This window comes from Muntiacus reevesi, chromosome X (assembly GCF_963930625.1).
Source record: "Muntiacus reevesi chromosome X, mMunRee1.1, whole genome shotgun sequence".
Classification (NCBI taxonomy): domain Eukaryota; kingdom Metazoa; phylum Chordata; class Mammalia; order Artiodactyla; family Cervidae; genus Muntiacus; species Muntiacus reevesi.
Window position 1 is genome coordinate 17,936,236 of NC_089271.1, and position 16,168 is coordinate 17,952,403.

The 16,168-nt window shown below is 43.3% G+C and overlaps 1 protein-coding gene across 2 annotated transcripts in view; it reads right to left on the reverse strand.

Annotated features, from left to right (window-relative positions):
• The window catches only part of SH3KBP1 (SH3 domain containing kinase binding protein 1), a 338,270-nt gene that overhangs the window by 253,037 nt on the left and 69,065 nt on the right, over nt 1-16,168 (reverse strand). Inside the window, exon 1 of one of the 2 annotated variants that reach the window (XM_065915718.1) lies at nt 7,675-7,778. The exons of the other annotated variant lie outside the window; for it this stretch is intronic. Coding sequence (XP_065771790.1) covers nt 7,675-7,728 — 54 coding nt within the window. The 5' untranslated portion in view covers nt 7,729-7,778. Of the gene's footprint in view, nt 1-7,674; nt 7,779-16,168 lie in introns of those variants that run through there. 2 annotated transcript variants of the gene reach the window in all.

Genomic DNA, 16,168 nt, shown 5'->3' on the forward strand with positions numbered 1-16,168 from the left:
GTTGTGTTTTTATTGTTTGTAGTTGCAATAAAATTCTAGAGAATTAGAAAAACAAGAGGGAAGTAAAGTAGGGAAATCTACTTAAGCTCTTCCGTTGTGCTTCAACCACGAGGTGGGTTCCCCCCCCCCATTTTAAACACATATAAGAAAAATATATGAGCAGTGAGAATTCATGAGAACTTAGCTCTAAATTGCTCTCAGCAGTGAACAGAGTCTTAAAAGAAGACTTACTGATTGTCAATGGGCTGTAATTCCTACTCAGGAAGTAGCCTGATACAGTTAAGAGTGGTTTTCATGAAGAAGGCATGAAATCTAAATGGTGTCTTATTAGTCATCATTTAATCAGAAAACCAAAGAACTTTCCACACTGTATTTTGCAAGTTGAGTGCATAATTAAAATTTTATCAGTGCACTTTTCATAATTTTAAGGGGCAAAAGTACATAATATAATCAAAATACAATTCAGCACATTATGAATTGGGTATCTTGTTCATGAGATGCTAAAATTTCCTTATTTCTATAAGGAAAAAAAGCTGTGAAGGGCTTAGATGCACACACATGAATCCTCATCAGAGCTTTGCATGTAATAGCAAAAGCAAAATTGGAAATGAAACAAATGTACACAACAGGAGGCTAAGTGCATAAATTATACCATAGTCATACAATGAAATGCTCTGCAGTTCAACAGCATAGATACAGAAAGATGTTGGTGGCACATTTAAGAGTTTTTTAAAAAGCTGATTTTAGCAGCATTTGTGGCACAGCCCTATTTGGAAAATGATACACATATTTATACATGTGTTGGAAAAGGTTAGGAGGAACAAGAGCATACTTTAAATTACAGTTATCTCTGGGCAGTTGGATTACAGGAGTTTTTAATGTGCATATTTCAATTCATCTCTATTCTAACTTTTTTATTTAAAAAACTTTTGTGTAATTTCTAAAATGCTGGCTATCTTACCCTTCCTTGGGATAAGAACCCAATGTTCTTCCATGGAAGCAAATTCCCACATGAAATGTGTCACTTGTCCTCTTCTTCTGTCCCTTTGTGGGGCTTTCAATAGTTTTTCTAATGCTTCAGAAACTAGAGGGAGAGGGAAAGACAGGTCTAACCAGGGGCAACTGTGTCCCAGGGTACATGTTGACAATGTCTGAAGATAGTTTTCACCATCACAACTAGGTGAGGAAAGGAGCTGTGTGCTATTGGCATCTAGTGGGTAGAGGTCAGAGATGCTGCTAAACATCCCACGGTGCAAGGGACAGCCTCACAATAGCCTTAAAATAGCCCAAAATGTCAGAGTGTCAAGGTTGAGAAGTCCTGTGTTGGGGTTAATGAATCTTCAGGTGACATCTTTATGCTCCATAAACAACACCCTTGAGATGTAAACTATTATTTACAGGATGGATAAACAAGGGCCTACTGTACAGCCCATGGAGCTATACTCAATATCCTGTGATAAACCATAATGGAAAAAATCTTTTAAAGAAGAATGTCTATATGTGTATAATTGAGTCACTGTGCTGTACAGCAGACTGGCACAACACTGTAAATGAACTGTACTTCAATTAAAAAAATTAAAAAGGCAGCACCATCAAATAGCTGCACAAGGCACGGCTTGGCGTACGGAAAATGCACTGCTGATGGAGGCAGAATATCTGAGTTGAATCCTGGATCAGCTCCTTTTCTGGCTGTAAAACCTCAGACAGGTGACCACAGCAGCCTGCTGATCTTGCATCCTTCTTCCTAAAATGGAAATACCACCACCCACCCACGCCCCAGAGCGTACAAGAAGTTTCAACACAATAGTGGAGGAGAAAGGGTTCTGTAAATGACGAAGCACCACATACACAGGAACAGTATTATCACCCTGAGCTACTCATTGTCTAGATTTATCGGTGAATGCACACAGAGGATTGCAATGGGTCTTCGCCCAGTACACTCTTCCTGCCCTGAGTCACATGTCATAGTGGTGATTTGAACCATCAAGAACGTTGTTTTTATACTACATGTTCCTTGACCTAAGGTGCGCAGCAGCAGAACTTGATGGCCAAGCAACAAGATCTGGAGTCAGACTTTTAGGAAGAAATCCAGCACTACTGCCAACTGACTGGTGACTGTGGAAAGTGATGCGATTTCTCTGTGCCTCAGTTTCCTCCTCTGTCTATCCAAACCAGAACATTTTAGAGTGAAAGAATTTATCATCTGAACCAGGACATTTCAGAGTGAAAAGGATGCTACTGCCATCAATGCCAGGACAACAGGCAGATACCAGGACAGTCCTCTGGCAAACAGGGACATGAAGTCACTCTAAAGATAAGGATACTCACAGTGCCCACCCCCAAAGGCTGGTTCTGATGATTAGATCAGCTAAAAGAGGCAAAGCACACAGTATATACTAGTAAATGCTAGCTAGGATTTTTTTTTTCCTTTCTCCCTCCCCATTCATCTAGCAAGTACTTAGTGCCCTGGCTTGACACTCCACTCCAAGCAAAGAATAAGTCAGACACACCCACTCCCTGTCCCCAGCGGGGCGCCTCCTCTGTGCTACTGTGTGTGTGTGTGTGTGTGTGTGTGTGTGTGTGTGTGTTATAGCCCCAGGACTTTTCTTGCACAAACACAGTCACAACACAATCAGAATTAAGCACAAACCCACAGTGAGCACCACAGGTCAAGAATGCCAGGAAACACATACCAAATGTATAAAAGTTCCAAGTCTCTTTCACAAGTATGAACAATGAGTAAGAGCTTATCTAATCCACAAAGCTAAAGGACTTTATTATTATTCCAAAGACCCTGATTCAAGGAAACGGTTGCAGTTTGACAAAATTTGCTATCACTGCATTTCACCAGGGTGTTGATTAATAAAATTTTGTAAGAGCATGTAATGTTTAAAAGCTCAGTAAAGTATTTGCTCTCTTTCATTTCTACGAACATCCCATTACAAAGAGCTGTGACCAACTTGTCCACCTAGACAGCTTGCAGAACACATGCATTACGAAAGCTGAAAAGCTGTGCTAACTCCAGCTTGCTTTTGCACTGAGATGCACTTATGCCTTTCACCAAGAAATAAGCTGCTTGCTTTGGTGTGCTAAAACAATTTTCTCTAAAAGTCAACACTCACCATGAGAGGTAGACGTTCCTTATTTCACACAAAAGTTCACTGGCTTCTAGGGGCCTGGGACTCTAATCACAAGTTCCCTCCCTTCCTTCCCTCACACCCTCCTTCCCATCGCCAGTTTCAGTAAAATTGGCCTCAATTATTATCACCATAAATCCTCACACTTGAATGTTTCCATATCCCACTGTGAGGTCCTGCCCTTCCCTCCTCTTCCTCATTCATATTTCTCCAGGCCCATGTTCATCTAGCCTCCTTTTCTGCCCATTTCTGACAATTCCTACAGAAACCTTGTTCCATTCCTTGGGTGGCTATTAGATCTAAAATACCAGTCTGGTTCCATCACTAGAAACACAAAATATGGATCTAAAAAGAGAAATTCCATCAAGTAAGTTGGATGTGCATAATTCAGAACAAATTGTGGGCATATCTGTTTCTTGTTGTACTCCACGTCTGCCTGTCTTGAATCAAAGAAGCTTAAATCAGCGGTGTGTGTTTTGATCTGATGGTTACACAGATATGTTCAGTTTCCAAAACTTCAAACAGCTTACTCTTTTGTCCATTTTATATGTGTTCTTATGCTATACTTCACAGTCATTTTAGAAAGTAGCTTACATCGCGTAAACCTCTATGTAAAGTAAGCATACATTACATGTCACCTACACTAGAGTTCGCCAGCTGCCACACTTCTGATTACTGTCAATTAGTGGGTCATGCAATCAATTTAGAAGGTCCTCACCAGCATTGTGTGTGTGGGGGCGGGGTGGTAAGAGCACTTGAACTACCTTCTTAAAACTTAAGTGCACAATACATCATTGCTGTACAACAGAACTTTACAATATATACTTCTTGCATAACTGGAACTTCATACCCACTGAACAGCAACTCCCCGTTTCCATCTCCCAGCAGCCCATGGCAACGAAGATATCGCAACAACTTCACTGTCCAGTTATGGATGAATGGATAAAGAAACCATGGCATATAAAACAATGAAAAATTATTCAGCTTAAAAAAAAAGAATGGAATCCTGCTATACCCTGACCAGCATTCTTTAAAAAGAATAGAGAATAAAAGAGTGCACCATACACAATGAAGGCAACTATTGCTTCATGCAACGAACTTCCCTGGTGGCTCAGACAGTAAAACATCTGCCTACAATGTGGGAGACCCGGGTTCAATCTGAGGGTTAGGAAAATCCCCTGGAGAAGGAAATGGCAACCCACTCCAGTATTCTTGCCTGGAAAATCCCATGGATGGAGGAAACTGGTAGGCTATAGTCCATGGGGTTGCAAAGAGTTTGACATGACTGAGCAACTTCACTTATTGCTCCAGGAGATGTTTTGCATCTACATGTATGTGTCTGTACATGCACATGTGTACTATATATGCACATGTATACTAGGTTGCCAGACTTTTTTTAAAACTGAAGGACACAGTGGGGAAAAAAAGCCTAAGAAACACTGAGTACACTGACAAATAATAGAATTTGGAAGCCAGGAGACCTGGGTTCTGATCCTGGATGGTTACAATCTACATAACCTCTGGGAGCCTCTATCTCACCATTTCTAAAATGGGGGGCAATATTATTTACGTCCTGAAGTTGGTGTAAAGGATCAATGATCTGGCTAACAGTCCACCACAGAGAACTTAAGATATTGTCTCCAATCCTGCTACCATTTACTTGGTGCCCTGGGCTAGGTTCCTTATCTGTAGGAAGGACGCTTAAAGGAAATATACAAAGACAGGCAGTATCCAGGCTGAGCCCCTATCATGGGACCCCTTCAAGCCTCTGATGTCTGAGAGTGGCAGAGCAGGGAAGCTACTGCCCAGCACACTGGGTGATAAATCATCCAGCTGTGGATTCTGAGCAGAGGAAAAAACCACTTTCCAAGATAAGAGGGTTTTCCCATTATTCTTGGCAGGAGGTGGTGAAAGGCAGAAGGGGAGGAAGGCCTTGGTAAAGAAATAAGCATTTGTTTTAAGCAAATCACTTTGAAGACAGGTGGTTTTCATTTTGAGAACAAAAGTGATGCTTACAACAGTTAGAGGGCGACTCTGGATACCAGCCATGGGCTTGCCAGGAGAGGGAAACAGGGCCCTAGGGTCTGGAGTGCTCCTGAAGTACCAGAGTGATGACGGAGGCACATGGGAGAGTCCAGCACAGAAAAGCAGGAACTAACTTTATCAGGCTGTAGAAACACACTACTTAAAAGGCAGCCACTGTGTCCATCATCCAAAGTCTCTAACTATTTAACAAATATTTCTTGAGCATCTACTAAGTGTCCAGAACAGAGTTAGGGGCTGGGGATACAATGGGATAAAACAGACAAGACCTCTGCCCACACCAGGGCTGAAATTCCAACGGAGGAGGTAGCAAGTGCCAAGAAAATCAATGAGGCAACAAGAGATTTACAGGCTGTGATGTAAGCGTTCTGCAAGAAATAGATATGGCGACAGGAAAGGAGAAAGGAAACCTAAGATGGAGGAAGTCCCATTAGATAAGATGGCCCAGGAGGGCTTCTCTGAGTTAACACCTGAAAGTGGAGCAAGAGGCAGCCAAGCAACAGCCAGAGAAGGGTGCTCCCCAGTGACAGCACCCCAAGCGCCTGAAACCAGCAGTGGGAAAGGGCTCAGGAGGAGCTGGGGTGTCTAGGGCCCAGGGGAGAAGGAAGTGCCAGGTGGGAGGGTGACCACGATGAAGCTGGAGAGGCAGGCACGTGCCAGACCACACAATGCACAGCCAGCCATGGGCAAGAAGATGGAGTCCAATGAAGAGCAACAGAGAGCTACTCCAAGTTGGTACACTGTGACACATGACTTTGATGATGGTTAAGGGGAAAGGCGTACTCTTAAATCATTGCACATAAAACAAAGTGTGCAGATTATGATATGATGTCACCAAAATCAATAATAAAAATTACCAATGTCTCAGAGCTCACAGATACAGTTATTGAGGAGTCTTACCAGCCAGAGACAAAGAATTTTAGTCTACATGTGAGATAAAATACATGGAATTCAATGGAGAGAAAGGGGTGGGAGAACTTGTAACTGACAAGGGAACACTATTACTAGCAATTAGCTCACAGTCAGCAAATATAAAGCACATAGTAAAACTGATTAACAAGACAGGCTCTAGAAAGTCCCATAAACAAGCAAACACACATAATGGTGCAAAGGCAATTGAGAATTGATCCATGCACATGGAGGTTGCCTAAATCCATGAACAGGTTGACCGAAACAACTGGTGGAAAGTCAACACGACGGTGCTCTACACCTACTTCTGAATCCGAAATTAGATGAACTGCTGAGCAGTGTTCTTTGAGGTCTATCTTTTCTTTATCTTCTCCCTTGTGCCAGCTGAATACAGGTATTCATAACTCAGAAACTCAAAGCTGAACAAGAAAAGGCTCTTCTGAATGGTCGCTTTTTCTCTAGGACTCACGACACTTGGGTCCCCAGGCTCCATGGTCTGTAACGCAAACAGATCTGTGGCACATGGGCATGACCCACTCACAACTTCTCCCCAGGACCTCCTTTTTCTGGGGAGTCACGTGCCTGTGAATAAAAGGGTAACCAAGCCAAATGGCCGAGTAAGATAAGCCTATGACCCCAACCGAGAGAACTCAACAGCCACAATGACTGTCCCTAAACAAGCTGGAGAGAGCAACACAGGCGGCATTTCATAGTCCACTGCACTTCTTGGATCAGGGTCTAATAGCCCGTTAAGGAAGGAGATGGGGTAAGGAGGGCAAAATACATGGTTTAGGAAAGGCCTACCAAGTGCCAAGTGCTATCACAACCATCACTCCAAATACCCCAACATTTCCATGAAGTGCAACGATCACACCTTTCAAATGAGAAAAGTACAACCTAAGAGAGGTTTCTGTGAGTGGCCCCAGGCTACAGTTAGCTGAGTGAGGACTTGAGCCTTGCATGCTGCCTGGGCTGGCACTGAGGAACAGGTCGGTGGTCTGAAAAAACCCTACTCTTTCTGTCCTATTCCCCCCATTGTATTCCCCCCTCCTGTCTCATCATTTCTTCCCACCATAGGAAAGCTGGACTCCACACCTGCCTTCATCCCAGCCTCCCAACTCTACCAGCTACCTTAGAAATGTTACCTGCTCCCAACCCTCGCCAGGGACACTTCACCCGTGAAAGGGCCACCTGCAGGCTTGGGGGTTCGCGGGTGGGCTTGGCTGGCTGGGGTTGTCTTGTATGCCGTGTTCCCTGGAAAAAACTCATTGATAGCAATCAGGAGAAGGAAAGAGCCACCCCACCAGATGATAGGGCTGTTCGAAATCTTTATGGACGCCGCCATCGGCCAAGAGCCACTTCTGTCACAGAGGAGGGCTTGGGGAAGAAATTCCCTTCCTCCACAAATAAGAAAACTCAAACGCCTGGGTCCAAATGGAAAGCGGTGTGGCTCACCATCGTGAAAGGACTGAGCCAGGACCGAATTCCCCATCATGCCTCCCTCCCAGTCTACAGAGTAGTCGGGCAACAGGCTACAAAAGATGCAGACAGAATAACAATTGAAACAGATGTATGGCCTACTTACAGTCTCAGACGCATCGGCAGCAGCGCTCGGGGCTTTGGCTGCAGAAAGCTCCATACTGTGGGGTATGAAATGGTGAGTGTGGGCTGACTGTGTCTGAACTCTGGGCAGGAGTGTGTGCTGTGCTCGGCGAGAACTACAAGTCTCTCTGATTCACTTGGCAGCAGAATTATTCTAAGCATCCTGTCCCATACCCAGCCCGCCCGCCCGCCCCTCCCACTACACATTCACACTGGTTGTTTTTTTTTTCCTCTCTCTCTGAGCTTATTTCTGTCACAAATTGAGTGAAATACACTTTTTCCAAATTAATCCAGTCTCTGGCACTTGAGAGTGTGGAACCTTTATGACCCCGGGGGAGAAAGAGGAAGAGGAGCCACCTAATTAGGAAGAAGTTGTAACTAACATCGGAGAGGAGAGCTGGAGAACCACAAAGTCTGCAGTCACAGCAAAATGGAGATTATTCGAGACAGCTGAAACACTCCACCCAGCCTCCAGGAGGGGACATGCACGGGGAACAAAGGGCATATGGTGTTTGCTTTCTTCAACATCCGTTCTCACCATTAAGAGCTGCACCAGCAAACACTCAGTACTTACATGGAGACAAACCTCACTTCACAATAGACTTGAAAATGTAGCTCATAATCAAATAAATGGCTGTGCAAAGCACAGGCCTACCCTGATTTTTTACTACATATAAAGAAAATTTAATAAACCCCAAATAACTGGCAGAATGTCTATTTGGCTTAGTGAAGCATGGATTATACTTGAAAGAAAGTCAATTTTTGTTAATTCCAAGTTCATATGGTAACTCGAATAGTGACATATTCAGGACAGGATTTTATTTTATTTTTTCCTCCAGGAGAGATTCCAAGGGGCTAACTTAATAACTAGATAAGAATGATTTTCTATTATTTATTACTAGTGACATATTTAAACAATTCTATCCTAAAGCAAACAGGTTTTCTAAAGAGACAAATCATTAATATCCCACATAAGTTAATGTTACCACCATCCCCCTTACTGTCCACACTATGACATCATCCAAAGGTAAACTTCAGAGCACTCCCTGATCAGACTATGATGAATTCCTGAATTAGTGAGAGCTGAACTGATAACACTTTTCACAGAGACGGAAAGCTAGGGTCAGCTTCAAAAATGCTCGGGTACCACTCTTAGTCACAGGTGTCCACCTATTCCCCCATAGAACCCATTCCCAGCTTCGGAGAGGCAGCCTAATTAATTGTAAGCCAATCATTGGTTCAGGGTGAGCAACAGGAAGTAAGCTCACCCAATCAGGCTGAAGGAAAGGACTCCTTCTATATAAACAGCTATGAACAAGGAAGCAGAGGGCCCCACTGCCAAAGCCTCTCATCCTACAACGGCCTGATGATCACAGAGAAACCAGTCTTTGGGTGAAGCTACTGCCAGATCCATACAGTGGAAGAGAGACAGCAAGAACATAGGTCTCTGATGTCACCTTTAGCAGCTGATCACACTGCCTTCGGGGGATGAGCTAAAGCGCTGCTGACAAGAACAGTCAGGGGAGCCAAGAGCAAGAGTTTGTAATTTGGCAAAAGAGACTCCTTTAAAGTTAATAAAACACTCACAGAAAACATCCCCCTTAATGTTCAAGAAAAGAGAGAAGTTACAAAGACGAGTGGTTGCCTAGGACTGGGCATGGAAATGGAAGTGACTGCAAAAGGGCAGAAGGTTTCTTTGGCAGGGGGTGATGGACAAGTTCAAAAATTAGACTATGGTGATGATTAAACGACTCTGTAAATATATTAAAAGCCACTGAATGGGACACTTCTAATGGGTGAATTTTACAGTATGTAAATTAGATCTCAATAGAGCTGTTTTTGTTTTTGTTTTTTTAAATAAAACTACATGGGAGCAGATGCTCATTCAGGAGAAGTCCCAGGCTGAAGGGCCTTTACCTTCATCCACAGCTGATGGCAGCATGTCCCTGCTTAAAATCCTTCCTTCAGTGAGTCCCAATTCGTTGCAGAATCCAAGTGCCTTACAAAGGGATGCGACGTCCCCGTCACCTGCCAGCCTCACTTTCCCCACTTCCCACTTCACTCGCTGCAAGGCTCACTTCCAGAAACTCATCCAACTGTCTCCCCACAGCCTCTAAGCACACTACACCCACTTTCTTGCTCACTCTAGCTCCAGCTATCCTCTTCACTAATCTCATCCTGCTCATCCTGCACTGGCTCTCAGGTCCCATCCCTTTGGGTTCCCTGAGCATACTGTGTGCTTGCCATGGTGGGTTGAAAAAGTATGTTTTGGGGTCTGTCTCTCCAGGCTAGACTCCAGGGCCTAAAAGAGCACTCCAGACATAACAGACACTCGGCAGACATCCACTGAACTGGTCTGCTCTTTCTCTTTGGGAAAGGACACCAGCTTCTCCTATAGGTCCTATAGGTCAATTGTGTCATTGACATTGGGAGTAAGTGAGCCAGTGAGGTCCCAAGTGTCCTGGCTCTCATCCACACCCAGTGGCCTAGAGTGATCTCAGGTCCAGCAAGAGACACCGGCACCCACAACATATACACGCCACCCTGTGAGAAACCCCTCATCTGAAACCACACTGAACACTGGCTTCTCGGCTCAAACGCTCCCTGATGCAGAAGGTAATGGTGACAATGCACATCATCTCTCTCACCATGTCTAAGCTTTCAGAAAAGGAAGAGTAGGAATGCCTTTTTTTCCCCCTGATTACAGAGTTGTCCTTTTTTAATCCTTACCAAAAGGTAAGGAGCTGGGGTACCAAAAGTCACAAATGCAACTAGAATGGGAAACATTTGATTTTAAAGCAAGACTGCACATTTTTAAAGGGATTCAATAAACGGAGGAATGCTGGCAAGATCATTTCCACCAAATGTCTGATCTGCCTGCAGGATCTCAGGGGAAAAGACTAATAGCAAAACTTAAGAAATGTTAAAAAGCCAGTTCCTGGAGAGTCTCAGTGATCAAAACAAAAAGTCACTCTGTGAAAGAAACGACCCACAGAAACCCACCGTGGAGTGGATGCTTCATCACAAAAAAGACACGGCCCAGCCCTCCTGCTTGTCCCAGCTCTCCAAACGTCCCAGAAATGCAACTCCAACCCAGGAGTAAAGAGCTGAAACAACACTTCAAATATTCACAATGGTAACTGTAAGTCCTACCTCATAATCATGACTCCTCTTTTCCATATTTGGGCCCCAGCTTCCCTGGATGCACTCCACAAGCCCTCACAGACATTATCTAATGCTAAGCAGATCAGCAAACTAACCATTAAGTACTCTGCTTTTTTCTCCATGCGCCCAGATTTAAAGCAGTCTGTGCACAATCTTAAAGAAGTGGTCAATTCCCTTACATGTTGGGGAGATGCTAAGATTTCTCACATAGTTTAGGTTAAACAGGAAGCTCTTAGGATGTCAGGAAGTTTGTCTTTAAACATCTTAATCTGATTCCAACAGTGAAGTTTTCAAAGCTGTCATTATCCCCCTTCTCCCCCTCACAGTAAAACCAAAGGTGACAGATTTATCATGAAATCACTTCAGTAGCTTTTTTTTTCTCCCTAAATACCTGGCTGGCCTCAGCCCCAGTGACTCTAATCCAATCAGTTTGGTGTGGGGTCTGGAAATCCATAGTATTCAAACTTCTCCAAGTGACTCAGGGGGCCAAGACAGCCCCCAGATAGAGGGCTGGCTGAAAAGGGTCAGTTACACTAAGGTTACTAAAAGAAGCATCAACCTCAGCCTTTCCCCACCCGCCTGGCCAAGACTCCCTGAGCCCGAATTTGCACTTTCACAAGATGGGAAAGGACAGATCAGAAGGTTGGGAGGCACAACAGAGTTTGAAAAACTCAGGCTACACCATCATCCGACTTCAGAATCTCCTAGGTTGTGTTTTGTTTTCCTTTTGCAAGTGGGAGAAGCAGCAGTGGGAGGTCACCATCAGACCTCAGAATCCACATCCCACTGTTTGTCAGGATCTTACTGATGAACAAGAGGGCCAAATCCTACCTCCTCCCTCCCGCCCTCCCAGAAACTATGAGCAGTCAGAATAAATGTAAAGGGAGTCAAAAGACTAAACACCGCCTGTTTGTTCATTTAAAGCAATACATTTTTCCACTCATGCTGGCAACATCAACACTCACGGTACTGCACATGTTTAAAAGCCACCAGCCACATTCAATTCCTACCCCAACACACCAGCAGGACCGGCAAAGTTTCTGAGTATTAAAGAGCTCTACACGGACCCAATGCATGCCAAGATAAATCATTCTTAGGACTCGTGAGAACTACTAATTGCATCCATTTTTAAAAATCAATATACTTCAAGAAACTTTTAAAAAATTCATAAGGTTATTTCTCTTGTTCAAATAACTTCATAAGGCATTCACAGGAAGTCGTGGTTCCAAGCAAATGTGGCTATGTATTAAAACACAAACACACACACACACACACACACACACACACACACACACACACACACACACACACACACACACACACAAAATCTCTCAGTAGCCTAACACCCAGCTCAGCAAAGATTCCTAGCAGGTTCTTAGAACCCGACAAATTAGGGTATCCCTCATGCTATTTAAGATCTGTGTTGTTGTTGTTTTAATGTAGGCAAGGCCACCCTGACAATCCTGTACCCCTGTATCATAGTACAATCAGGAGTGAGACAGCATGGATTCAAGTTAAACCACCCACAGGTTCAAGTTCAGCTCTGGCACTGACTATCTGCTCTCCCCTGGGCAAGTTACTTAACCTCTCTGGTCCGTGGAAAATGTTGTACAAGAATTCATTGTTTTCCTACCCAGAATGTAATACTATGCAGCTTTTCTCATGGCTCAGTGATAAAGAATCCACCTGCCAATGTAGGAGACGTGGGTTCAATCACTGGATCAGGAAGATCTCCTAGAGAAGGAAATGGCAACCCACTCCAGTATTCTTGCCTGGGAAATTTCATGGACAGAGGAGCCTTGTGGGTTACAGTCCATGCAGTCGCAAGAGTCAGACATGACTTAGTGACTGAACAACAACAACAATATAGTACCATGAATGGTATAGATAAGAGAACTATGTACACAAGAGATACTCAATTGTTACTATTGGTTTGAGAATACTCCACCCATACTGCATTTCCTTCAATGAATATTTCATTACTTAACATAAGCAAACTTTTGGTTCTGTCAAGAAAGGTTCCTGTGGGAAAGTTTTTCTTTTCTTTTCTCTAATGGCAATGGCAAAAAATAAATAAATAAATAAACCAGAAATCAATGAATATATAAAGTTCTCCCTCTCAAATCGTGTACTTAATATGGTTTATTTATATTATGACATTTATTCTTAACAAAGAAGCATTATTATAGAAAAATTATGAAAAGTATTTAATACTTTTTTCCACTTGTGCTGGCAGCATCAACACTCACGGTACTGCACATGTTTAAAAGCTACCAGCCACATTCAATTCCTACTCCAGCACACCAACAGGACCGGCAAAATTTCTGAGTATTAAAGAGCTCTACACAGACCCAATGCATGTCAGGTGAAAAATGCACTCTATAAAACAGCAGACTGGTACCAGTGACATACAGTTATTGTGATCACAAATGCCAATTTCCAGAATGCTGAGGGTAGGCAACTGCCAGGCAATATTGTCTTCACAGTATTAACGTTACATTGTAATATATGCAGTAATAAGACAGCAGAGGGAATTGGGATGTTGAAACTATTTAAACTACCGATCTTCATCTGATTCAAGCACTCATGACAAATGAGCAAATGACAGATTATTCAGTGTATTTATGAAATCCATTTCCCTGGACAATTTCACTAGCCAACACTCTACCATAAACTGAGTTACCATAAGAATTAAACGACTTTTTTTTTTCCTCCAGAGGCTCATTTTAAGAATACCCATCCTTCCAGTTAGTTCTTACAAGGCAATCATTCGAAGAAGGGCTACTGGTGTTCAGACACTAAGGCTGACCTTTAAAAGAGCTACAGTCTTCATCAAGTCAGATACCCTCTCTGGTTTCAATTTTCCTGTTTGTAGTATGAGGAATAATCACTATTTGGGGTGGGGGTCTGGGGGTGAGGATTAGCTGAATTTATGCACATTCTTTACAATCATGAAGAGAAGCAAGTACTATTCCCTTAATGGATAAAGAATAAGACTTCTACTCACAATAGCAAATTCACGTTCCTTTTCACTCTATGTCAGGTCCTGAAGTAGCTATTAAAAAAGGTATAATAAACTCTCACTGTCCCTCAAAAGGTAGGGAGAGAGGAATAATTCCTGTCTGTGTTTAAAAAACAAAAGAATGAGAGCAGGAAGGAACCCACGCACTACTTCCTCCCTGGGTTAGCCTTGACAGTGACAGCTGCAAGGGTCACTCTCATCAGCAATATCCCCATAGCACTGTGACCTTCTAAAGCTGAGGGGATCCAAGGTTGTTCATGCCTCAGGACCTTTGCACTTGCTATTCTCTACTCAAATGGCCCTTAGTCACAGAGGAGCCTCCTCATCACTCAGGTGTGAGCTACGATGTCACCTCGCCCCAGAGGCCTTCTCTGATGACTCTGGATGAAACAGAAACAGCTCACACACTCCACCAGTCACTCTATCCTTTCCCCCTCCTGTATTTCTCTGCTGCATGTTTCACCATCTATGATTTTATTGCTTGTCTGTTCTCATGCTCTCTTTTCTCTATTAGAATGTATACTCTCTAAGGGCACAGATCTTGTGAAGTGCATTCCAAAAATGGCACCTGGCACATGAAGGACACTCAGTGGACAGACCTAGGTAATCTATGTGTTTGACAGTTTCAACACTCTGTCATATCTGCATCTGGTTCTGATGATGGCTTTGCCTCTTCAGACTGCATTTTGTGGCCTTCTGGCATGCCTTGTATTTTTGGATTGAAAGCCAGACATTTTATATAGGGTAGTAGCTACTGAGATAAATGAGCCCTTACTGGGGGATTTATGCTAAATTTAGTCAACAGTTGGGCTATGTTGCCGTGTATTGGTCCCAAGGACATTAGAAACTCAGAAATTCCTCTGGTGATCATTTTTGCCCCCCCCTTGACTTTAGGGGTTCCCTTTCTACTGTTCCCCAGAGAGAACCTGTCTCTAGTAGCTCTTCCTGTTGAAGTCCACTGTTGTTACTCCTATAGGCTTGTTAGCATGCTGGGGGAGAATGCATTCTCAAATATTCTGATCCTCAGTCTTTGGAATCCACATGGGGCCTGCGTCTGAGGGTTGGCGGTTCGCCTTCAAAGTGCTTCTGACCCTCATTCAGGGACAGAGCTCCCTCACCCCTTCCCTCCACTGCAGGGGGTACCCTCCAGTGTTTTCAGTCCACAGCCTTGAGGCCCTTCTCCATGCAGAGTAAGACTTCGTTTTAGGTGAGGCAGGGGCTGGGGCTGAGTGGAATTCCTGCTTCCAGCTGCAATGGTATTTAACCAGTGCCCTCAGACTGTATCCTTCCCCCTACAGAATAAACCTTTTGTTCCTTAAGGGACAAGGATCTAAGTAGATTTCTCAGTGGCTCCTGAGACAGTACCCCCAGCCCACACCATGAGTTTTCCCTGGATTTTCCCCAGGCTTTGCCATGACAGCCAGGTGGGGTTCCTGGCAGGGAAAGCCTAGGAAAGGGTAAGACTCCCTTCGACCCCACCACTGCCCCTAGGAGCTTCACACTGGTGTTAGCCTACACTCAGCCTCCAGCAATCTGTCAAAACTCGAGCTTCATCTTTCTACCTACTTCTGTGCTGTCTGGGGGGTTCTGTCTCGAGTAAGCAAAGGTCTTGTGTCTCAGAAAGTGCCTTCCTCTCTCTCCAGATTCTGAAATGACTGTTTGCTCTGCAAACTTGTTCTCTGTTCATTGCTAGTCTGTCCAGATTTTTTCTTGTAAGTGTGGGAGGGACATTTTTGCAACTCTCAACGTCTCTGAGCTGAAATCAGAAGTCTCTTTACTGATTTTTAAAGAATCAAAAGTAGGTATGACAAAATGGTAACATTTGATAAAACTAGGTGGTGGTTAGGTAGATGTTGTTTATATTCTCATGCCCTTCTATATTTTAATAGTTTGGTAACATTTCAAGTTTAAGATGTGGGTGGCTACAGTGGGAAACGGTACTATAATATAAATAGACTGAGATATGTATACATTTGGTTCTTGTTCAACAATACACAGAAGTCTCCTGAATTTTAAAAAACAACCATCATTTTTGGCAACACCTCAGAAACTGTTATGAAAAAATTTAAATCACCCCAATACCATTCAATTTCAGTGTCAAAGAAGAAACTAAAATAGAAAAATTAAGAGAACAATTTATTTGTGCATGTTTATAAATCAAAGTATATGACAATATTACATGTTAATTGATTCATTGTCCTTTATACTGATAGCCAACCATTACTATTCATATTCGTGGGAATTTGAAGTTACTAACGCATGCACCTGTGGACCACAGGTCATTCAACAA